Below are 20,790 nucleotides of genomic sequence, written 5' to 3' on the forward strand. Positions count from 1 at the left end.
AATATTTGGCGCGAAATATAAAAGTGCAGTCATACATTACTGTACTGAACAGTCAATGACAGTGTTATACCATGGAAGTAATAAATATTACTTCCATGGTTATACTGAATGTGAATTTGCATTGCTTTGAGGCTAGTCTCGATGTTTAACTTTTGTACAGCTGTAGTAGTGTCATTTTTACGTCTATTTAATAATAGTAAAAATATCTTTAAAGTTCTGTAATCAGAGACATATAATACAATATAATACAATATGGTGAATCCCTTTATATTCGAGGTCAAAAGTGAGACTTATATTGCAATTTTCTATTAAATGATCATTAAATGTAAGTCCTAACTAAAATACACAATCCGTGAAATGGAGAAACCATAAATTTACCGACAATCATAAAAACAACTGAATGCAAGCTCATAATATTTCGAAAAACACAATTAGAAAACAATTTACAGACAATCATAAAAAAATCAACCCAATACAAGCCAAATTAATAATGAACCCAGAAAGTAATCATTTTTTAATGATCTATACAAATTATAAATATAAGACAAAGTCGATCATGATAAACGATATTTATCAAACAAATGTTGTTTTTTTTCTACACATTATTTAATTTTATGATTTGTAAATAATATTTTCGGAAGGAGTGTGTACACCTGTGGTGTAACTACTTCGTGTGTACCAGGTGTCAAATAAAACTCATTTTAACAGGTTGTGATTTACCTGACCATCGGATAATTCAAGCCGAATATACATGTCACACTGTGACATTATCTCTCCGAGACAGGAGTATATTTAATAGAAACCCATTATGAAACAATCAAATATAATTAACTCTGATACAAGACATAAAATTTATTACGTATTAATTATTTAATATCGTAATTTTAATACAATATCAAATAAAGTCTCTTTTTCAATAATACAAATAATCAAAATTAAAATGACATTGAAATACATAATTACATATGAACTAAAATTATTCAATTAATTATGTTAAATTTAACACTGAAACAGTTAATTCATGCTTCAAATTCACCATTTCTTCGAGTACCTTTAATACTTTGATAAAGACTCTATTAACCACAGAAATCTCGCGAGATTTAAATCTGGCCGAGTGAAATCACGGGATTTCGCCGAGTTGCCAATCTCTTGTATTATATGTCTCTGTTGATACAGATAATTTATATTTCATAAATGGCGGCATATTAGACAAAATAAGGAAAAGTGATAAAGTTGATATTTATTTGTACTCTTATATTATACATTGTAATGATAGAAGTATAACTATGAATGAACTTGAGTTATTTTGTCATATTGTATATTTTAATATTTTACTAGTCCGAATGTTTATGATTGCATTTTGGTTTTAGGACTCCATTGATGTAATTATATACAGAATATACATTGTGAACTGTGCCTATTCCTTGCCAGTAAAAACTTACTCCACAAGTGGTAAGAGTCAATCTATTTTTAACCATGTAATGTTGTAAACAAGACGTTATGGATTATTTCCCTTTAAATATGCGGTTTTAAGCATATTTAGTATATTGGCTTCATTAGTCTTTATGAGAATAGTATCTACATTTTAATTATTGTTGTAATGTAATTGTATGTAAAGAACAAACAATATATTATGTTCCGATCAGTTTAATGTTATGTTCGCAGTTTTAACTTTAGTTTTGTACCGTACTTATAGTAAACCAGTAAACACTATATACTATATTATTTACGATCAAGGGTTATATTCATTTACATATCCAGTCACGTCTCAGTCCTTACAGCTGAACGGACGTGCTGGGTCAGCTCTCCTTTACCCGCTATCTTCGATGAGGGTATACAGTTAGATGTTCAACGACTTACTACTTAAGATGACAGAAACCAATCCATGCCGTACAGAGAGACGTAGTAGTTGGCGTACCCGCGTTAACATGCCTCCAAAACCATTGTCTATTATGGGGAGTGTCATGCCGATTAACGTCCGAGGGCTGTATCCTAGGCTGTTGGGTGATACGACCTTCATTTCACTGCCTCACGGCTTTGGTCCTGATAACGCTTCCTGTCATCTTCTGAACTACGTCCGAGATCATCTACCAGTACTCCTTCATCGAGGCTAGCGGGCTGCCAAGCTGACCAAACTGGCCCTGAAAGCAGCCGTTAGTGAAGAAAAACATCAAAATAGTAAACAAAGAAAAATCAACTCACCAAAACCAAGATGGCGGCCTACATATTGCGACCTCCACTACTTGTTCCTGACCCATGGCATCAAATCATTTAAAGCTCACCAAACGCCTTCGGGCACCGAGCCGACCGTGCGAGGGCTGAAAGGCCAGTCAAGGTCGTTAAACACTTCCATATATAAGGGTTATATTCTGGTGTAGTTGTATAACAATGAGATTTAAAAGTACACGTGACATCATCTCACTGAATGTCTATTATATGTAATCTCAGTATAGTACACAGTATTATTGTGCATTGTATTATACCATAACTTTATGTGATAATGTATAACTTAGTTTTATAATAGATCCGTTATTTATAATTGTGATATTGTTATTTCAGAGTTTATTTTTATACTACTGGTATAATAAATAATCCGAACCCTAAACAGAGTTTATTATTACTTGACCCAAGAATCGACCCTGTTACAAAATGGCGCCCACGTAGTTTAATGGATTGATGGCACAGTCGAATTAGGGTACCAGTGTGTGTGTGTGTGTGTGTGTGTCCACCGAAGCAGACGACAGATGAGACCACGTGATGTTTGTTTACCAACAATGCGCAGATGTCCGAAGATGCACGTGCCAGTGTTTACATCCGTTGATGTCCACATGTGTTTATTTACATTAACATTTTATACCGTGTTCCAGTTATGAAAATTTGTGAAACCGGAAGTTACTTTTAGTAACTTAGACTTTTTGATTTTCTTAATTGAAAATAGAACTTTTGTTGTTTAAATTTATTCATATTATTGTGATTGGAATTGGAGAGTAACTTAGCTTTATAAGGTAGGCTTTTTACTTATATATATATTATAATTGTATACTGAAATAGTTTGCTTACACACTTTGAAAAAAAAAACATTTTACCTATACATTAATTTGTTTACATAAAGAAGACTTTAATTAGATAGCATACATTGGTCGATTACTATATCGTATTGCAACATCAACACTTATTACAGCAACATACATTGATAGATAGCATACATACATACATACATGTAGTGTTATTGCTATACCACAGTTCAACTTGAACTTAGTTACACTTAACATTTTTACACATTGACATTGTTCATTCATTCATACATTTTGGACTTTGAAATTTTTTTGTTAACGTCCTACATACTGACCTTTCACACTTAAACATTTTACATTCGAACATTGAATTTAAAATAATTTTTGTTGTTCATTGAACATTAGCATCACTTGGTGGTTGATAGTTTACATTTATAAGAGAGTGCAGATGTACTTGTAGAATTTATTGACTTATATTTTTTACACATTAAAAGTACATTTTATACAGAAAGCAACACTATCGTATACAGTTATAGTATATAGTACCTTTACTCTGTGTTGAACTTAGACAGAGTTTGAAAAATCTATAGTTTGATTAAATAGATTAGAAAAAAGTGACTGTTGAATTATTTGAATTTATTCACTTATAAATATAATCTGATTGAGGTGCACTCATTTGCATATGATGCTCAGTCATTTTAATATTTGGTAGTACTTATTTATCAATGTACACTCATGTGTATTTGATATAATTTGTGTGTATTTTAGTAATTATAGAATTGAGTATTAGTTATTGATTAAAATTTACCATTTTGATTAACTGTAATTATGATACTCTAGTACGTGTGGTGGTTATGTAGTTTATAGTTGTATTGCAACATTTTTGTTTTGAAACACCTTTTATAGACATAGGCTTTTGGGATTGAAAGTATTTTGTTTTCATTTTCGGTTTTGTTGTTGGCATTTATTAAGTAAGGGGCTACTACATTCTTCCAATTAGTCATGGAACAGTATGGTCCAAAGAAGAAACGCCATCGTCGTAGACGTAGACAACGACCCTACTGGGACAACGACTTTGACAACCAAGCCAACCAAAACTACTCACCTACTGCAACTCCTATTCCAAAAGATCCTATTGTATGTTATAGATGCGGAGGACTTGATCACATAGCCATTGGTTGCCGTATACGATTAGACCATTCACGAAAAGCCTATACCTTCCAGCAGATCAACGCTGAAGATAGAACATATGCATACCACTGTGATGCATACCAACAGCAACAGTCAACACAAGATGTCACTGACCAACTAATAGGTAACACCAACGAAGTCACTGTTAAGATACATGGTATTCCAGCTACAGCTTTATTAGACACAGGTTCCACAGTAAGCACTGTCAGCGAGTCATTTCATCGAAAATACTTACCTGATCATACTATACAGACACTTAACCGTATTTTACACATTGAATGTGCTGATGGAGAGAACTTACCGTATCATGGTTACATCACTGTTGACTTAGAATTACCTGGAGCATCACCATCAGATTTACCACAAACTTGCTTACTACTAGTAGTTCCTGATAGCAACTACAACAAGGTCGTACCTTTGCTACTTGGTACCAACGTATTGCATAGAGCTATGGATGATGTGAAACAACGCTTTGGTCATCGGTTTTTGCAAAACGCCAACTTGATCACTCCATGGTATATGACGTTTCGATGCCTTTTACTTAGAGAGCAACAACTCAACAAAAGAAACAACAGGTAAGCATTGATTAAATGCGCAGAGGGAAAGACTGTCCGCATTCCACCGAATAAAGATGTCATGCTTCAAGGCTATATGGACCATGAGTTGCCGTACCACCCTGTATGTGGAATACTCCAACCAACACATAAGGCAGCAGTACCTGAAGACTTAGACATAGCTCCAACTCTTGTCAACTACCAATACAGAGATAACAGATTAGTACCTGTACATATCAGTAATGTTACAACGAGAACCATAACAGTTTCACCGAACGCTATCCTATGTTAGCTGCAACCTGTCTCAATTGCTGATATAGAAACACCAGATGGTACAGATTATGATGTTTTAAACGATGTACACTTACCAACAGACGTACTCAGTGATGAACAGTTAGAGAAAGGTAAACAACTACTTAGACAGTATAGAGATGTTTTTAGTATGTCAGACACCGACATTGGTCATACAGATGCAGTTCGTCATAGAATTGATCTTACTGATGATACACCGTTTAAGCAGAGACATAGGCGTATACCACCAGCCATGTTTGATGAAGTTCGTACACATCTACAACAACTACTCACAGCTGGAATAATACCACGTTCTCACTCACCTTGGTCATCTAATGTGGTACTTTGTCGAAAGAAGGATGGGAAACTCAGAAAGTGTATTGATTACAGACAACTTAATCAAAGGTCCGTGAAGGATTCCTACGCTTTGCCACGCAGCGAGGAGATACTAGACGCTCTTGGAGGTAATACGCTATATACTGTACTGGATATGAAGAGCGGGTACCATCAGGTAGAAGTAGAAGAGTCCCATAAGCAGAGAACAGCTTTCACTGTCGGTCCACTAGGTTTTTTACGAATTTAACCGCTTGCCGTTTGGATTAGTCAACAGTCCAGCGACATATCAGAGGCTAATGGAAGAGATATTAGGAGACCTCCATCTTGATATCTGCTTTATCTATTTAGACGATCTTATTATATTCTCCGATACGTATGAGGAACATCTAGTAAGATTAGAGAAAGTATTACAGAGATTAAGAGAAAGCAACCTGAAATTATCGCCAAAGAAATGCTCATTCCTTCAAGAGAAAGTCAAATATATAGGTCATATCGTCTCCAAAGATGGAATACAACCAGATCCTGCAAAGATAGACAAGGTAACTAACTGGCCACGTCCAACAACACCAGAAGAAGTCCGTCGTTTCCTTGGTTTTGTAGGATACTACCGGAAGTTTGTTAAAGATTTTTCTAAAATAGCAAGACCACTCACCGACTTGATGCCTCCACCGAAAAGCTCATCAAAGAAACGCAAGCCAAAACCTCGAGATCCAAACAGTCAATCATGGATATGGGGAGATCTTCAAGAACAAGCTTTCCAAACTCACAAAACAGCACTAGCTTCACCACCTATACTTGGTTTTCCACGATACAATAATCAGTTCGAGTTACATACTGATGCATCCATGCAAGGCCTAGGAGCGGTATTATACCAAGAACAGGAAAACAAGAAGCGTGTCATTGCTTACGCCAGTAGAGGACTCAGTAAGACCGAGCGAAATTACCCAGTACACAAGTTAGAATTTTTGGCATTAAAATGGGCTGTCACCGAGAAATTCCACGACTATTTATATGGAAACACCTTTACAGTATTGACCAAGAGGTTGTACCGAATAAGGGAGAGTATAATTGGGATACGAAAATTCTTAGTATTTCGAATAATTCATACTTCTGCAAACAGTAAATTTTAGGTCGTGGAATGACCTATAGTTGTTAATTTCTGTGTCATTTGGTCTCTTTTCTCCTATTGATAGTTGTCTTGTTGGCAATCATACCATATCTCGGTTTTATATATAATTGATATTCATGTCAACACCGAAGTGCTAACTACATAGATCTACCTAAAGCAGAAGGTTTGGCATGCCATTAAACCAGGTTCAACCCACAATTTTTTTCTTAAAATGACCTGTACAGATTCAGGAATATGGCAGTTGTTATCATTTAGTTCGTTTCTATGTGTATAGACGTTTGTTTTTGTTGCACTTCGATGTTCCTGTTGTTCATTGGTTTTCTTCTTATAGTTGATGTGTTTCCCTCGGTTTTGGTTCGTAACCCGGATTTCCACATTTAATAAAAAAAGACAGCTGGTTCCAAGCAAATATTGTTATTTTTAGAGGAGCGTTATTGAACATATGAGAAAATTTCAACCCTTTTCAATATATTGAAGCAGGTGTTTTCAAGGTATCAGGAGCACCTTAGTTTTATAACTGATGTCTGATTTTGTTATGGATGTCATTCCTCTTGACCATTTTTGATATTACGCTGCATTAGTTGTACGTCACAGTTCGAAAATCCAGTTTTCCGGAATCCAGATGTAGGATGCCATTCATCTGTTCAATCTTTTGTCCCAGACTGCTGTATCATCTGCATAGGTGGCTCCAGGGAAAGAATCTATTTAAGGATAGAGGCTTATTCATGCAATAATTATTAGCGTGTCTACATAGAATTCGTCGAGTTTGTTGAAACCGCCTCAAGTAGATGACCAAAAAGTCATAATCACATTGAGACGTTACACGGCAGTCTTTGCTGACAGCTACATAAGACAAGGAAGTTGTATATTGATTACCCTCAGACCCACAGCGGGATGAATTTGCGTGTTTTTCTTTAACTTCTCTGAATGCAAACGAAATATCTTGTTCTACGGTCTCCAGACTGTGTTGTCAATGATACATGTCCCAAGCAACCATTTTCTAATAGTGAATTCTTAATCTCGATTTCGGGTTCATGGGATTATGGAATAGGAGTTACATATAGTTGTTCTCCAAGCTATAAATCTAAAATTGGATCGCAAAACATGTAGACCTTGTAGATCTGCCTGGAACTAGATTTAATCTTAAGTTTCTCTAGTTGGGATGGGCAAGGAATATCCCAGACATGAGATGTTCAATTTATATTCCAAGTATGAAGACTAATCACTTTATTTCAAGAAGAAGAATACGCGTCAAACATTGGAGAAACTACATCTTGATGCTAATTTGCTGTCATATCATCTCACAAACAAATGTTTTCTGGGGGGAAAGGGGGAGGGGGGGCAACAAAGCGTATGAGTAAGCAATCCGACATTCAACATGTGCTGTCGAACTAACAAAAAAGTTGTAAATCCTCTGTTCTTGCATTTGACGTTTGTCAGCGAATTAAGTATCTATTCCTCCTGCATCATTCTTTTGACTAAAATTTCCCTGAATTCTTTTCAAGATAACTTTTAGGTTATTGATCATCCATCAAATATTATAGATCAGCTAGATTTCGTTCAGATTCGGGTGTTCATATTTTGTGAAAAACAATTTTTGTCTTTGTTGATCAAAGACATCTTGTGCAAATCCTTAAACTCTTCAGTGCTCCTTTGCATGGAATCATGGAAATTAATTTGGTTTTGACTACAGAACGAAATAAGATGGGAAAAAAGTCCCTATATTTTCTATTTCCTGCATGTGCTTTTCGACAGGCAAGTTTTCAGTTTCACTTATGAATGATCCATCTCTCCTTGCCAAGAATATTTTAGCTAACTAAAACCATATTAGTTTTGTAAGATAATTTGACTGTTTTTATCAAGAAACCATGTTCGAATAGTTTTGTTCCTTTAAAAAGAGTAGACTACTAACCTCTCTTAAACAGTCCTTATTATTGCTAGCTCTGCAGATTCAATGTCATCAAAGAGGCAAGTTCATAACTCAGGAATAATCAATAGTTTTCGTTTGAAACATTTTAGATTAATCTTCCATTTCTTAGATTGACCAGTTATTGGAAGTCTATTATTACTAATTTAATCTCATTACCCCCATTTGGACCTAAGTTTTCTGTTACCTTTGTGCTTGCTGTGTCTCGTTTCGTGTCGACTGCTAATAGACTATTGTCTCAGGAACAGTATACTCTTTTCATGATTTATGAGTAATATTAGTGTATAATGCAAATATATTTGACTTGCACATGCTTTGAAATAATACTATCACTTAAACAGTAAGTGCATTGTGTGCTTATCTATTCAATAGGACAGAAATATTCACAGCAATGATTTATTTCTGGTAAATTTACAGGGCCAATTAGCTCCAAAATGTACCTTGATCTTCATTCAAATGTTTTCTGATTTTGCTAGCTATTTTTTTAAGGGAAAGAAGTAATTATTTTTTCAGTTTTGTAGTTGACAATTAATAATTAAAATTCGATAATTAAATGTGTGATTTTTAATTTAATTTTGTACAGGAATAGGTTAAGGGTTCTGTATTGATTACAGAAGTTGTAACAGTGTAATGGAAACAGATTGTTTTACTTTTGATATGTTCCACCTGAAAACAATATATAGATAGTGTCCTGGTCATATACCAGTACTTGAAAAATCTGGATTTGTAAAGAATTCCTCAGACAATTCCATAATAGCAGGCGCAATAATTCAACAGGGGCCAAAGATAACAGAGGGACAGTCAATTCAAACTCCTAGATCGAAAATAAACTAAATGGCTAAAATGAAAAAAACAAACAGACAAATAATAGATAGGACACAACATAGAAGACTTATTCTATATCTGTCAACCAACTTGTGATAGCGTCAGTAAAATTTACCCCACGATAATTTCAACTTTACCATTTGGGAGTCTTGGTTAAATATCTTCCTTGTGAGCAGCAACCCTCTATCAAGGAAACCATGACAGGAAATACAAGCAACATATGTGTATTTTTTTCCAGTTCTGAGTTTAAACTAAAGAAGGGTTTTCATAAATTATGTACCTCCTTACTAGTATATCACCCCCAACTGCCATTCATCTGAAAAAATCCCCTTACTTTAAGTTTGTTTTGGACTTCATCAAACCCAGTCAAAAATATAAAACACTAACTAGAAGAGAATTGTGTGTTATAATGAGGTTCCAATGGGTTAGGCGACTAAATAACCAGCGTGGAATTCTTCTTAATAGGCTTAATTCAGAGGAAAAGTAATTACAATATTAACAAGTCAGACAAATGTAGTAACCTTTCATATATTTAATATAGAAAAATAATATGTAAATAGTACATAAACAACTTGTTTATACTGTTTCCTATAGAAAAAAATATGTATTAACATGAAATTTCAGCACATCAGAGGTATTTGATATTAGCTAGGCATGAAAAAACAACTCCAAATATTTAATTTGTGGTTTTTAGAATTAAGGTCACAACAGACACTGGTTATACACGGATCTAATTTGATGCTATAAATACTTTCAAAACAAAGTTATGTGCAGTATCTATAACAAACATAGAACTGACTTACAGTGACTTTACCCATGACATCTCCAGTTTGACTTAGAGCCATGACACAAAGACTGACACAGATGTAACCCATGATATCTCCATGTTTGACTTAGAGCCATGACACAAAGACCTACACAGATGTAACCCATGACATCTCCATGTTTGACTTGGATCCAGGACACAAAGACCGAAACAGATGTAACCCATGACATCTCCATGTCTGACTTGGATCCATGACACAAAAACCGAAACAGAAATAACCCATGACATCTCTATGTTTGACTTGAATCCATGACACAAAGACCGACACAGATGTAACCCATGACATCTCCATGTTTGACTTGAATCCATGACACAAAGACCGACACAGATGTAACCCATGACATCTCCATGTTTGACTTGGATCCATGACACAAAGACCAGAACAGATGTAACCCATGACATCTCCATGTTTGACTTGAATCCATGACACAAAGACCGACACAGATGTAACCCATGACATCTCCATGTTTGACTTGAATCCATGACACAAAGACCGACACAGATGTAACCCATGATATCTCCATGTTTGACTTGGATCAAGGACACAAAGACCGAAACAGATGTAACCCATGACATCTCTATGTTTGACTTAGAGCCAGGAACCTAACTAGAAGTTAATAAAATACTACAAAGCCTCTAAGGCTATGTTTTAAAAAAATAAATAAATATATTTTGATTTCTGTCCGAGATTCTTTTCTAGGGGCACTTCAAATTCCTTTAAATGAATGTAATTTCGACTTTTTTCCATAATAATTAATGCGTTATTATGATTTGTTCTATAATAAATGTACATGAAAAACAGATTTGACACCAACATTAACACCTCTCTTTCAGTTAAACAATATATAAAATGACCATTCAGCTGTTTCTATCTTAAAATAAGAAAATGAAAATGAAGGTATAATATCAGTTAACTGATACTTACACAAAATAATGAAACACTTATTGATAATGAAAGGCGTGTGTAAAACATAATAATTTTGGATTTTTCGAAAATGTTTTTATACAAATACCACTTGTTTGTATAGAAAACAACAAAACCTCTAACCACTACTGATACTTCTTAAAAACAATCTACTTTCAAAAGGTAAGAAACAAACATAGTGCTAACATATTGGAAGTAAAAAAATACATTTATTTTTTTCAATTACACTACTGATAAATGATATGATATGAGACAATGAAATTATCATTCTGTTGGCTTCATTCAAACAAAAATACAAAACCGATCAATGTGATCACATATTACATAGGTAATACTTCATAGCACAAAACATGGTTACAGAAATTCAAATCAAATTGCACATTTCAAATGTAATAACTTAATGCATATATGTTGTGAATTGATCCTGACCATGTTACTGCTGTGCAGAAGAATGTGCTTCTAATTATGACAACTAATGAATGTTTTATTCTTCTACTTGATCTTCTGACAGCTTTTATCCAAGAGGATTTTCTTTAGCCAGTTTGAAGACATGAATTTAAACCCACTAAAATAAGTGTATTAGCTCACTGAATTGTGACAGAGCATAAGCCTCATTGATGGGCACAGTAAAAATATTGACATATTTTGTTAGTTAAAATAACCAAACTTAATCAGTTTTAACACTTTTAAATTAGCACTTTTCCTTTTTTAACAAGCACTCATATGATAGATTTATTGTGTGAATGGAATCACAGGTACTGTTTTGCAAGTGCCCTTAAGAATTTCCGTTTTCTAATCTGTAATGCTCTCTGTATAATGTCATCAGGATTATTGCTGTTCAGGTCTAACTGGCTCAATGCTTTCATCTGTAAAATACAAAATTCATAAGAATCTATAAATCAACATATCAAGTATCTTGGTATTACTTTTAAATTCTAAACTGATCACTAACTACATTTAGAACATAATTTATATAAGAATTGATTTTGACCTCAAAACTAAAACATATCTTTACGCAATTTTAGATGACTATTCACTAAAATTTGAACTCAGAGGAGAACCTGATAAAATTTGACATAGGAGTCAATTATCAGTCATAAAACTCCTTTATATATATACAGGAATGTTGAATACATAGAATATATGTCTATCTACCCATAAACATAAGGTAAATTCAGTAATTTTCAATTGAATTATGGGTAATATGAGCATGTTGTTAAAAGGATAGATAACTTACAGCTGTCTGCCTTTTGTCCATTTCTCCTCTTCTTGTATGTAAATCTAAATATGATTAAGGAGCTATAACAAAACATTAAAATATGACAATATAATAAGTAATCAACCTCTGGTTCATTGATGACTAACACATATATTCCTTCTTCTTTTATAACAACATTGAGTAAATTGTTTTACAAACATTCAGCCTGAACTGTGTTAAGGGACACCCACATACATATTTTTACCATTCATCAAAAAGTAAAATAACAAAATACTTGCCTTTAATATAAAGGGAGATAAGACAATAGATGTATTTACACTTGTATGCAAATTTGTCTGCCATTACGTAGAATCACACAGGTTCCCGTAAACTTTGACATAACAATTCCAAAAAATTGACGTCACAATAAAAAAGTGATTGTTGCTGGACGTCAAAAGGTTATTCAGAGGCAATCTAAGGTCATTTGGAGACAAAATTCAGCTAAATACCAAAAGTGTAAATACATTTATGTTCAAATGAGATAAGAAATTCCATACATAATAGAGAAATTTAAGCTTGAGAATCATGAATAGAAAATTTATGAAATCTGTAGGTAAAATTTTGTCTGCAGATTCTTAGGTTAAATATTTGTGTGCTGCATTTTGTCAAATGTATAAAAGGATACGGACTAGAAACTCTAATATACTGATATCCCAAATACAGGAATAATATGAGTCCATGGCATCGTATGAGTTCCTTTCCTGTAAAGCCTTAAAGGCTGTAGTATAATCGACTTCATCTGTAAACTGACATAATACTGCTACCTGAAAAATAAATCATAAAGTTCAAATACAGCTTAATTTGACTTTTCTGAGAAATGTTAATAGACGTATTTACACTTTTCTGAGAAATATTAATACACGTATTTATACTTGTAGGCAAATTTGTCCGCAATTACATAACATCACACACATTCCTGTAAACTTCGACTTCATAATTTAAAATATTTGACGTCACAACTAAAAAGTGATTGTTGCTTGATGTCAAAACGTTATTCGGAGGTGATATAAGGTCATTCGGAGGCAAAATACAGCTAAATGCCAAAAGTGTAAATACGTTTATTGTATAGTGCCCTGCAGAAGATTGGAAATACTGGGTATAAAGGATCCACAGAAAAAAAGGTTTGTATATGTAAATTCCGGGAAATTTGGTTACATTTCTATCTTAACCATGTTAAAAACACAAATAGTTTGTTCTAAATATGTATGGAAGAAACAAACCTGTGTATGGCACTGTAGATACAAACAACACTTGATCATTCTTTTGTATACCTGAAAAAAGAACAAAACATTTACACACTTAATGCAAATTTTTTCAGCAAAAAGGGATTATCACTCGTTAAAAACCCATTTTCCTTCACAATCTTTAATAGAGTTTACAGCTTTTTTTCAATTGAGGAAATGTGATCAAAGAAATGGTTTTATTCACATCTTACTAATAAACAGTATAAATTTGATAAAACTCCTGTGTGATCATATTAAAGTGATATCATAAATAGTATTTACCTGATCATCATATAAACTTTTAGGTACAGCTATTGAAAAGAAATCTGATGCTACAACTCCAGACTCCATATAAAACTTCATGGCCGGGGAATATTGATTATTTGCTACAAAAAATAATGTATATTAATTTTATAAATTCAGCTAATGACCTATGAAAAACAAGCCCTCTAGGTACCATTTCTAAGAAGATAATCAAAGAGGACAAAGTGCGAAAAAGGTACATAAATTACTATTCTGGATTTATTTTCTGTGTAATCATTCATATCTTCATAATTAATAAATAAATCAATGATTTTTCTTCAGTAAAAATATAATCTTTACTATTGTTTATGGTCAACAGAAATAAAGAATAAGAGGAAACCCTGCTAACGAAAGTTAAAAAATTCAATTCTTGTATTTAATAAATGTTTACCTGTATCTATTATTATTTCATGAAATTTTTTTTTTGTGGAAAGGTTTTGTATACAAGATTTACTCACCAAAGTGAATATCTGCCTGTGTTCTAAGCCATGATGGCTGTGAAGGGTTGGTAACTAGTGCATGCTGCATCAAAATGGAAAGACTCTCTTCTATGGCTCGGACATTTAATGTATTGGGACTGAAATATATTGCAAAACAAGTTTTATACTTGGGAACAAATTCTATAATTAAATGTGATACAGTAAAACCTGTATAAACGGGCCGGCTACGGGACTATGAAAAATGGCCGGTTTAGACAGTGAGCCTGTTTATTCAGGTTTCCGTTTTGACCAGAAGTAAATGACTTGTGACGTCTGATATATTGCATTTAAAAGTTCTGTCAGATTAAAAACTACAAAAAATGGATAGACTGAAAAAGTAAAATACAAAACGCAATAATGTAATAACTTGATTTGTTTTGAATCATAATCTTCATTGGCTGGAAAAAAATTAGAAACTGGTTGTGCCTAGAATTAAAAAAAAATTCAAGTAACAACGCAAGTTAAATCCGAGATATATTGGGCTTGTCTTTTAGATAAAATTAACACGTTAATAGTGTTTTAATAAATAATACAGCTCACTGCTGTCCTATTTTATTTTAACAGTTTAACACCTGGCTAAAATATTATCCTGGAAAGCCATTTTGTATAAACAAATATGTTTTGATTGCGTATCGATCATTTAAAATTAATTTGACAAACCGGTTTTGACAGGTAATATTTGATGTAATTAAGAGTATTGGGACTGCATAAGACCGAAATTCGGAATACGAACGGTTTATTTACAAAGGTTTTTTTAAGAAAGACTTTGAAGGGAAAACAAACGGGACTTTACAGCCTCAATGGACAGGAAACCGTTTTTTTCAGGGTCCTGTTTACTCAGTTTTGACTGTAGTTGTAAATTGATTTGTCCTTTTTTAAATAAATATATGACCTTTTTTCCCATTTATATGTAAATTTATTTTGCTTATTTTATATTAATTTATGCATATTTATTTTCCCCTTTTTCATATAAATATATTACAACAAACTTAGCAACAGCTTAGGATATGAGAGAGGACCAGGAATTTGCATATTTGATTTTAAAGTCCCTGGACTATAAACAAACATCAGAAAGGATCATAAATTTTTGGATTCAAACACCCTCTACAGGCACCCCTGTCAATAGTATTTTTTCTCTATTGTGGCATGATTCTCCAAACAGGGAAAATTTGACAAAAAATAACTATAGTAATTAGCAAAATGAAAAAACAAACTATGATACATATTTACTTACTTGTTGACAACAGTGGGCCAAAACTGTACATATTCACTGTAGATTTCACAAGAAATGTCGTCCTAAATATTAAATACAAAGAAATAAAGTGAATGCAAATAAAACAATTGTTACCAGAATTTACGGGCGTTTTTCAATAAAAACGTATTTTCTTGTCCCAGCCACTTAAAAAAAAATGTGTTTGATCTTTGCAAGTATTTTTTTGTGCAGTCAGTACATTGAATTAGATTTAACATTTTTATGCAAAGAAACAGTTTATTTTTAGAGGGATTGAAAAGATATTGACTCCTGAATGGTCCAAAACAACCAAAATGGCATGTCCCTAGACCGCCTGTTCAACATTCATACTCTAAAATATCGTAAAAAAAAGAAGAAATAAATGTTTTTTTTACCTAACATAAGTTCTTTAAATATTCAAAAGTATGTTCAGAGCCAACATATTTTAATAAACAGCTTTCATTATAGGTTTTTTAATTTCAGAAGGTGTGTCCCTCACAAAATGTCCACTACGAAACGAAGTCATTAAAATTTGCCAATAAACAGTTCTATAAAATCAATGTAATTTTTGTTTGCAAGAGATATAAACATTAGGGTCTTACAAAAGAAGTGATGCTTTTATAACGGCAATTAAATTGTTGGTAAGAAAAATTGAGCACATCAAATGGACCAGAGTGATACCGTATTTTTGATAATGTCCACTACGAAACGGGTCAAATCTCCTTCAGTATCTGGTTTTAAAATTATGAAAAAAATATCAGTGTACAGCTTGATAAATGCTTTGATGAATACAATCAGTCTTGTTACTATTGCAATATAGGGATTGTGGGGAAAAAATAAAACATGCGAATACGTCCCTTACGAAACGGTCCCCTACGAAACAAGTATGGAAGAAAAAAGTTTCGTAGTGGACACTATCACTACCATGCAGTCTTTTTTTAATCTTTTTTCAATTATATTCGTGCAAAACAAATAACAAGGGTTAGTTTCATGTAATTTTTATTATGTTTTTATTAACATATGATAGGGTTGATGTCAACTACGAAACTTTTTGTCCACTACGAAACGGTTTTGTCCACTACGAAACGCATCAAAATGTCCACTAGGTAACATAAGTTGAACCTTCATATGTGAAGTACTGTCTAATCTTTATCGATAACAATGGTTTTCCAATTCAGAAAAAAATAATATTTTTCTAGTATTTAAAGTAAACAAACTGGAATGTCTATAGGAAACATTTAAAATTGCAAAAAATATGTGTGTTTAGAAGACGTTCCGTAGGGAACAAAAGTCCCCTACGAAACAGTACATAAATTATGAAAATAATATAATTTTAAAGAATATTTAAGATTGCACTTTTTGTTTACAAACAGGTCTATTATAGAGGTATTCTAAATAACTCTTGGAATTAAATCTTAGACAAGTTGATTTTCCATTTTTTTTAGGTCTGAAAATAACGCTTTTATTGAAAAACGCCCTTACAGTACTCTCAAACGATTTAACCCTTTTATTTACTAACCAAATTTTGTGTTCAATGTTTTAAAATTCTAATGAATAAAAGGTGTTGCTTTTATGTTCCCTTTTCATTTTGTTTTTGAAAAGTTAAAAAAAAATCCAGAAAAAATTCTGCATACATTTTCCGTTTTCTTCTACATACTTACATTTTAAGCGAGTGAACTGTACATTTCTGCCAGTTATTACATATGTTCATACCCTGAGTAGATTATTACATATATACCTACCCTGAGTAGATTATAGTACTTGGTGAAGCAGGAAATTAATACAGAAATACAGGAAGGATCCTGAAAAAAATAAACATTTCTATCAGAAAATCTATTCAAATTTTACAAAAGGTTAATAAGCATATTCATTTTACATTAAGATCTTCTTAAGCCAAGCATTTGAAATGCTTGATGAAGTTAGATTTTAGAATATAACTCTTTTGTACTGACAAGTGCCAATGTCATATTGAGATTTTGACCTTTTGTTGTGAATAAATTAATAAATATGTATAAATGTTACTAAAATTTAGAGCATCCCTTTCCAAGTCATTGATAATTTTAACCTTGATCCCTATGAGTCAAAAAGGATATTCCTGCAAACAAAATAAAACCATCTGAACTGAGTTTGACAAATATCTTCTTTGACTGAAACAACTTATAGAAACAGCTGAAAATTTTAGATGTTTATGTATTTTGTAACATCTGATACTGTATAGCGGGTTATTTTCGCGGGTGTAAAATTTCGCGATTTTCATTGAATAACATATACGAAAATTTTTGAAAATAAGCGAAAATGTACACCCCGCGAAAATAACCCGCTGTACGGTATTACTATCAGTAGCAACACTCTAAGTGCCTTTTGTGTTTTAAATAAGCAACAGTAGGATTTCAGTCTGGTGCACTGTCCTACATTAACCTCAGTGAGGATTCTCTGAAAGGTTTTCAGACAAGATAGCTCCAGTAAATTAACTTCTTTATCTAAATCGATACTTACCACTTTAATCTTAGTAAGGAATGTTTGAAAGGCTTCAACAGCCATTATAGCTATGGTTGGATCTATGTGTATTGTCACTACCTACCTTGGACTTTGTGAGGAATGTTTGAAAGGCTTCAACAGCCATTATAGCTATGGTTGGATCTCTGTGTATTGTCACTACCTACCTTGAACTTTGTGAGGAATGTTTGGAAAGCTTCCACAGCCATTATAGCTATGGTTAGATCTCTGTGTATTGTCACTACCTACCTTGAACTTTGTGAGGAATGTTTGGAAAGCTTCCACAGCCATTATAGCTATGGTTGGATCTCTGTGTATTGTCACTACCTACCTTGAACTTTGTGAGAAATGTTTGAAAGGCTTCAACAGCCATTAAAGCTATGGTTGGATCTCTGTGTATTGTCACTACCTACCTTGAACTTTGTGAGGAATGTTTGAAAGGCTTCAACAGCCATTATAGCTATGGTTGGATCTCTGTGTATTGTCACTACCTACCTTGAACTTTGTGAGAAATGTTTGAAAGGCTTCAACAGCCATTATAGCTATGGTTGGATCTCTGTGTATTGTCACTACCTACCTTGAACTTTGTGAGGAATGTTTGGAAAGCTTCCACAGCCATTATAGCTATGGTTGGATCTCTGTGTATTGTCACTACCTACCTTGAACTATGTGAGGAATGTTTGAAAGGCTTCCACAGCCATTATAGCTATGGTTGGATCTCTGTGTATTGTCACTACCTACCTTGAACTTTGTGAGGAATGTTTGAAAGGCATCAACAGAGATGATAGCTATGGTTGGATCTCTGTGTATTGTCACTACCTACCTTGAACTTTGTGAGGAATGTTTGGAAGGCTTCAACAGCCATTATAGCTATGGTTGGATCTATGTGTATTGTCACTACCTACCTTGAACTATGTGAGGAATGTTTGAAAGGCTTCAACAGACATGATAGCTATCAATGGATCTCTGTGTATTGTCACTACCTACCTTGAATTTTGTGAGGAATGTTTGAAAAGCTTCCACAGCCATTATAGCTATGGTTGGATCTCTGTGTATTGTCACTACCTACCTTGAACTTTGTGAGGAATGTTTGAAAAGCTTCCACAGCCATTATAGCTATGGTTGGATCTCTGTGTATTGCACTGTGACGACCACTACTACTTATCCTCTGACTTCCTATTGTGTAAATATTTCTCACTGAAATAGAAATGCGATATTTACTAGTACCTTCAAAGACAAACCTTAATTTAGGAATTCAATTATCATAATGAACTTGACAAAACAATAAGCTTTATTTTAACGAAAAAGATACAAAACATTTGTTAAAACACTAAATGTTTCAGAACTTAATACCAATGGTAATTGGTCCATTTTCTCCAATTTTGTGTAAAATTAAAATAAGTGATAATTTAAGGGCATAAAAAAGTAATGAAATAGCCAAGAACAACCCTCTTTTTCCTTTTGAGTCATTATTTTAACTATGATGCATTGTGATAAATACCATGAACTTCTAATTTGATATTTGAGCAAGAAATGCAGGCCATGTTAGGGCCCTTTTTAACCTACTCTTTTAAACCAACAGTGAAAGTAAATGTCTTTAAACTAGAGGCCCTAAAGAGCCCGTGTCACTCACCTTGGTCTATGTGCATATTAAACAAAGGACACAGATGGATTCATGACAAAATTGTGTTTTGGTGATGGTGATGTGTTTGTAGATCTTGCTTTACTAAATTTTCTTGCTACTTACAACTCTATCTATAATAAACTTAGCCCTTTAGATACAGAGGAAAGTATTTTGTAAAAATTTACCAAACTTTACTATAAAGGGTAATAACTCCATAAGGGATCAACTGACCATTTTGGTCATGTTGTCTTAATTTTAGATCTTACTTTGCTGAATATTATTGCTGTTTACAGTTTATCTCTATCTATAATAATATTCAAGATAATAACCAAAAGCGGCAAAATTTCTTTAAAAATTACCAATTGGGGGCAGCAACCGAACAATCAATTGTCCAATTCATCTGAAAATTTCAGGGCAGATGGATATTGACTTGATAAACAATTTAACCAAATGTCAGATTTGCTCTAAATGCTTTGGTTTCAGAGTTATAAGCCAAAAACTGCATTTTACCCCTATGTTCTATTTTCAGCCATGGCGGCCATCTTGGTTGGTTGACCAGGTAACACCACACGTTTTTAAACTAGATACTCCAATGATGATTGTGGCCAAGTTTGGTTAAATTTGGCCCAGTAGTTTCAGGGGAGAATATTTTGATAAAAGTTAAAGACGACTCCGGACACCAAGTGATGAGAAAAGCTCACAAGGGCCTGGTGAGCTAAAAAAGTAAGCATACCTGTGTCCCATATTTCTCTGGATAGCTTCCGAACAGATTTAACAGATGGTAATTCTTTCAACATACAGGCTACTTGTCTACAAAACTATATTAGAAAAAGAAACATGGCTACATATTTTTATATTGTATTAATTTTTGCCTTACGAAAATATATAACAATGAGATTGATTAACAACTATTGGTGTTTACTGCCACTTTCAGCACTCTATGTTAAATGACTTATGCCACTTTTTATTGGGGGAGGAAACCAGATTGCTTGGCAGGAAAATTGGCTCAACATTGATAATAACAGTCATTATGTAATCTTCAACAACATTAAAAATTTCCTCTTTTTTTTATATATATATATCTTCATGCCTTATATATCATGTACTGTAGTACGCCGCTAGATTAAAACTGACGTGGAAAGGTAACATATGGCCACC

General features: G+C 33.4%; 1 protein-coding gene across 1 annotated transcript in view; it reads right to left on the reverse strand.

Annotated features, from left to right (window-relative positions):
* Nucleotides 1–11,100: 11,100 nt before the first annotated feature.
* Nucleotides 11,101–20,790, reverse strand: part of LOC134720877 (integrator complex subunit 8-like) — a 39,291-nt gene continuing 29,601 nt past the window's right edge. The window contains exons 18-27 of the mRNA XM_063583426.1: nucleotides 20,366–20,450; nucleotides 19,078–19,205; nucleotides 17,255–17,314; nucleotides 15,516–15,577; nucleotides 14,261–14,379; nucleotides 13,782–13,885; nucleotides 13,497–13,547; nucleotides 12,902–13,040; nucleotides 12,256–12,299; nucleotides 11,101–11,884 (exon numbers count right to left, since the gene is read on the reverse strand). Of these exons, the coding sequence (XP_063439496.1) occupies nucleotides 11,768–11,884; nucleotides 12,256–12,299; nucleotides 12,902–13,040; nucleotides 13,497–13,547; nucleotides 13,782–13,885; nucleotides 14,261–14,379; nucleotides 15,516–15,577; nucleotides 17,255–17,314; nucleotides 19,078–19,205; nucleotides 20,366–20,450 (909 nt within the window). The 3' untranslated portion in view covers nucleotides 11,101–11,767. The remainder of the gene's footprint in view (nucleotides 11,885–12,255; nucleotides 12,300–12,901; nucleotides 13,041–13,496; nucleotides 13,548–13,781; nucleotides 13,886–14,260; nucleotides 14,380–15,515; nucleotides 15,578–17,254; nucleotides 17,315–19,077; nucleotides 19,206–20,365; nucleotides 20,451–20,790) is intronic.

The sequence above is a fragment of the Mytilus trossulus genome, chromosome 6 (assembly GCF_036588685.1).
Source record: "Mytilus trossulus isolate FHL-02 chromosome 6, PNRI_Mtr1.1.1.hap1, whole genome shotgun sequence".
In the NCBI taxonomy this organism is placed as follows: domain Eukaryota; kingdom Metazoa; phylum Mollusca; class Bivalvia; order Mytilida; family Mytilidae; genus Mytilus; species Mytilus trossulus.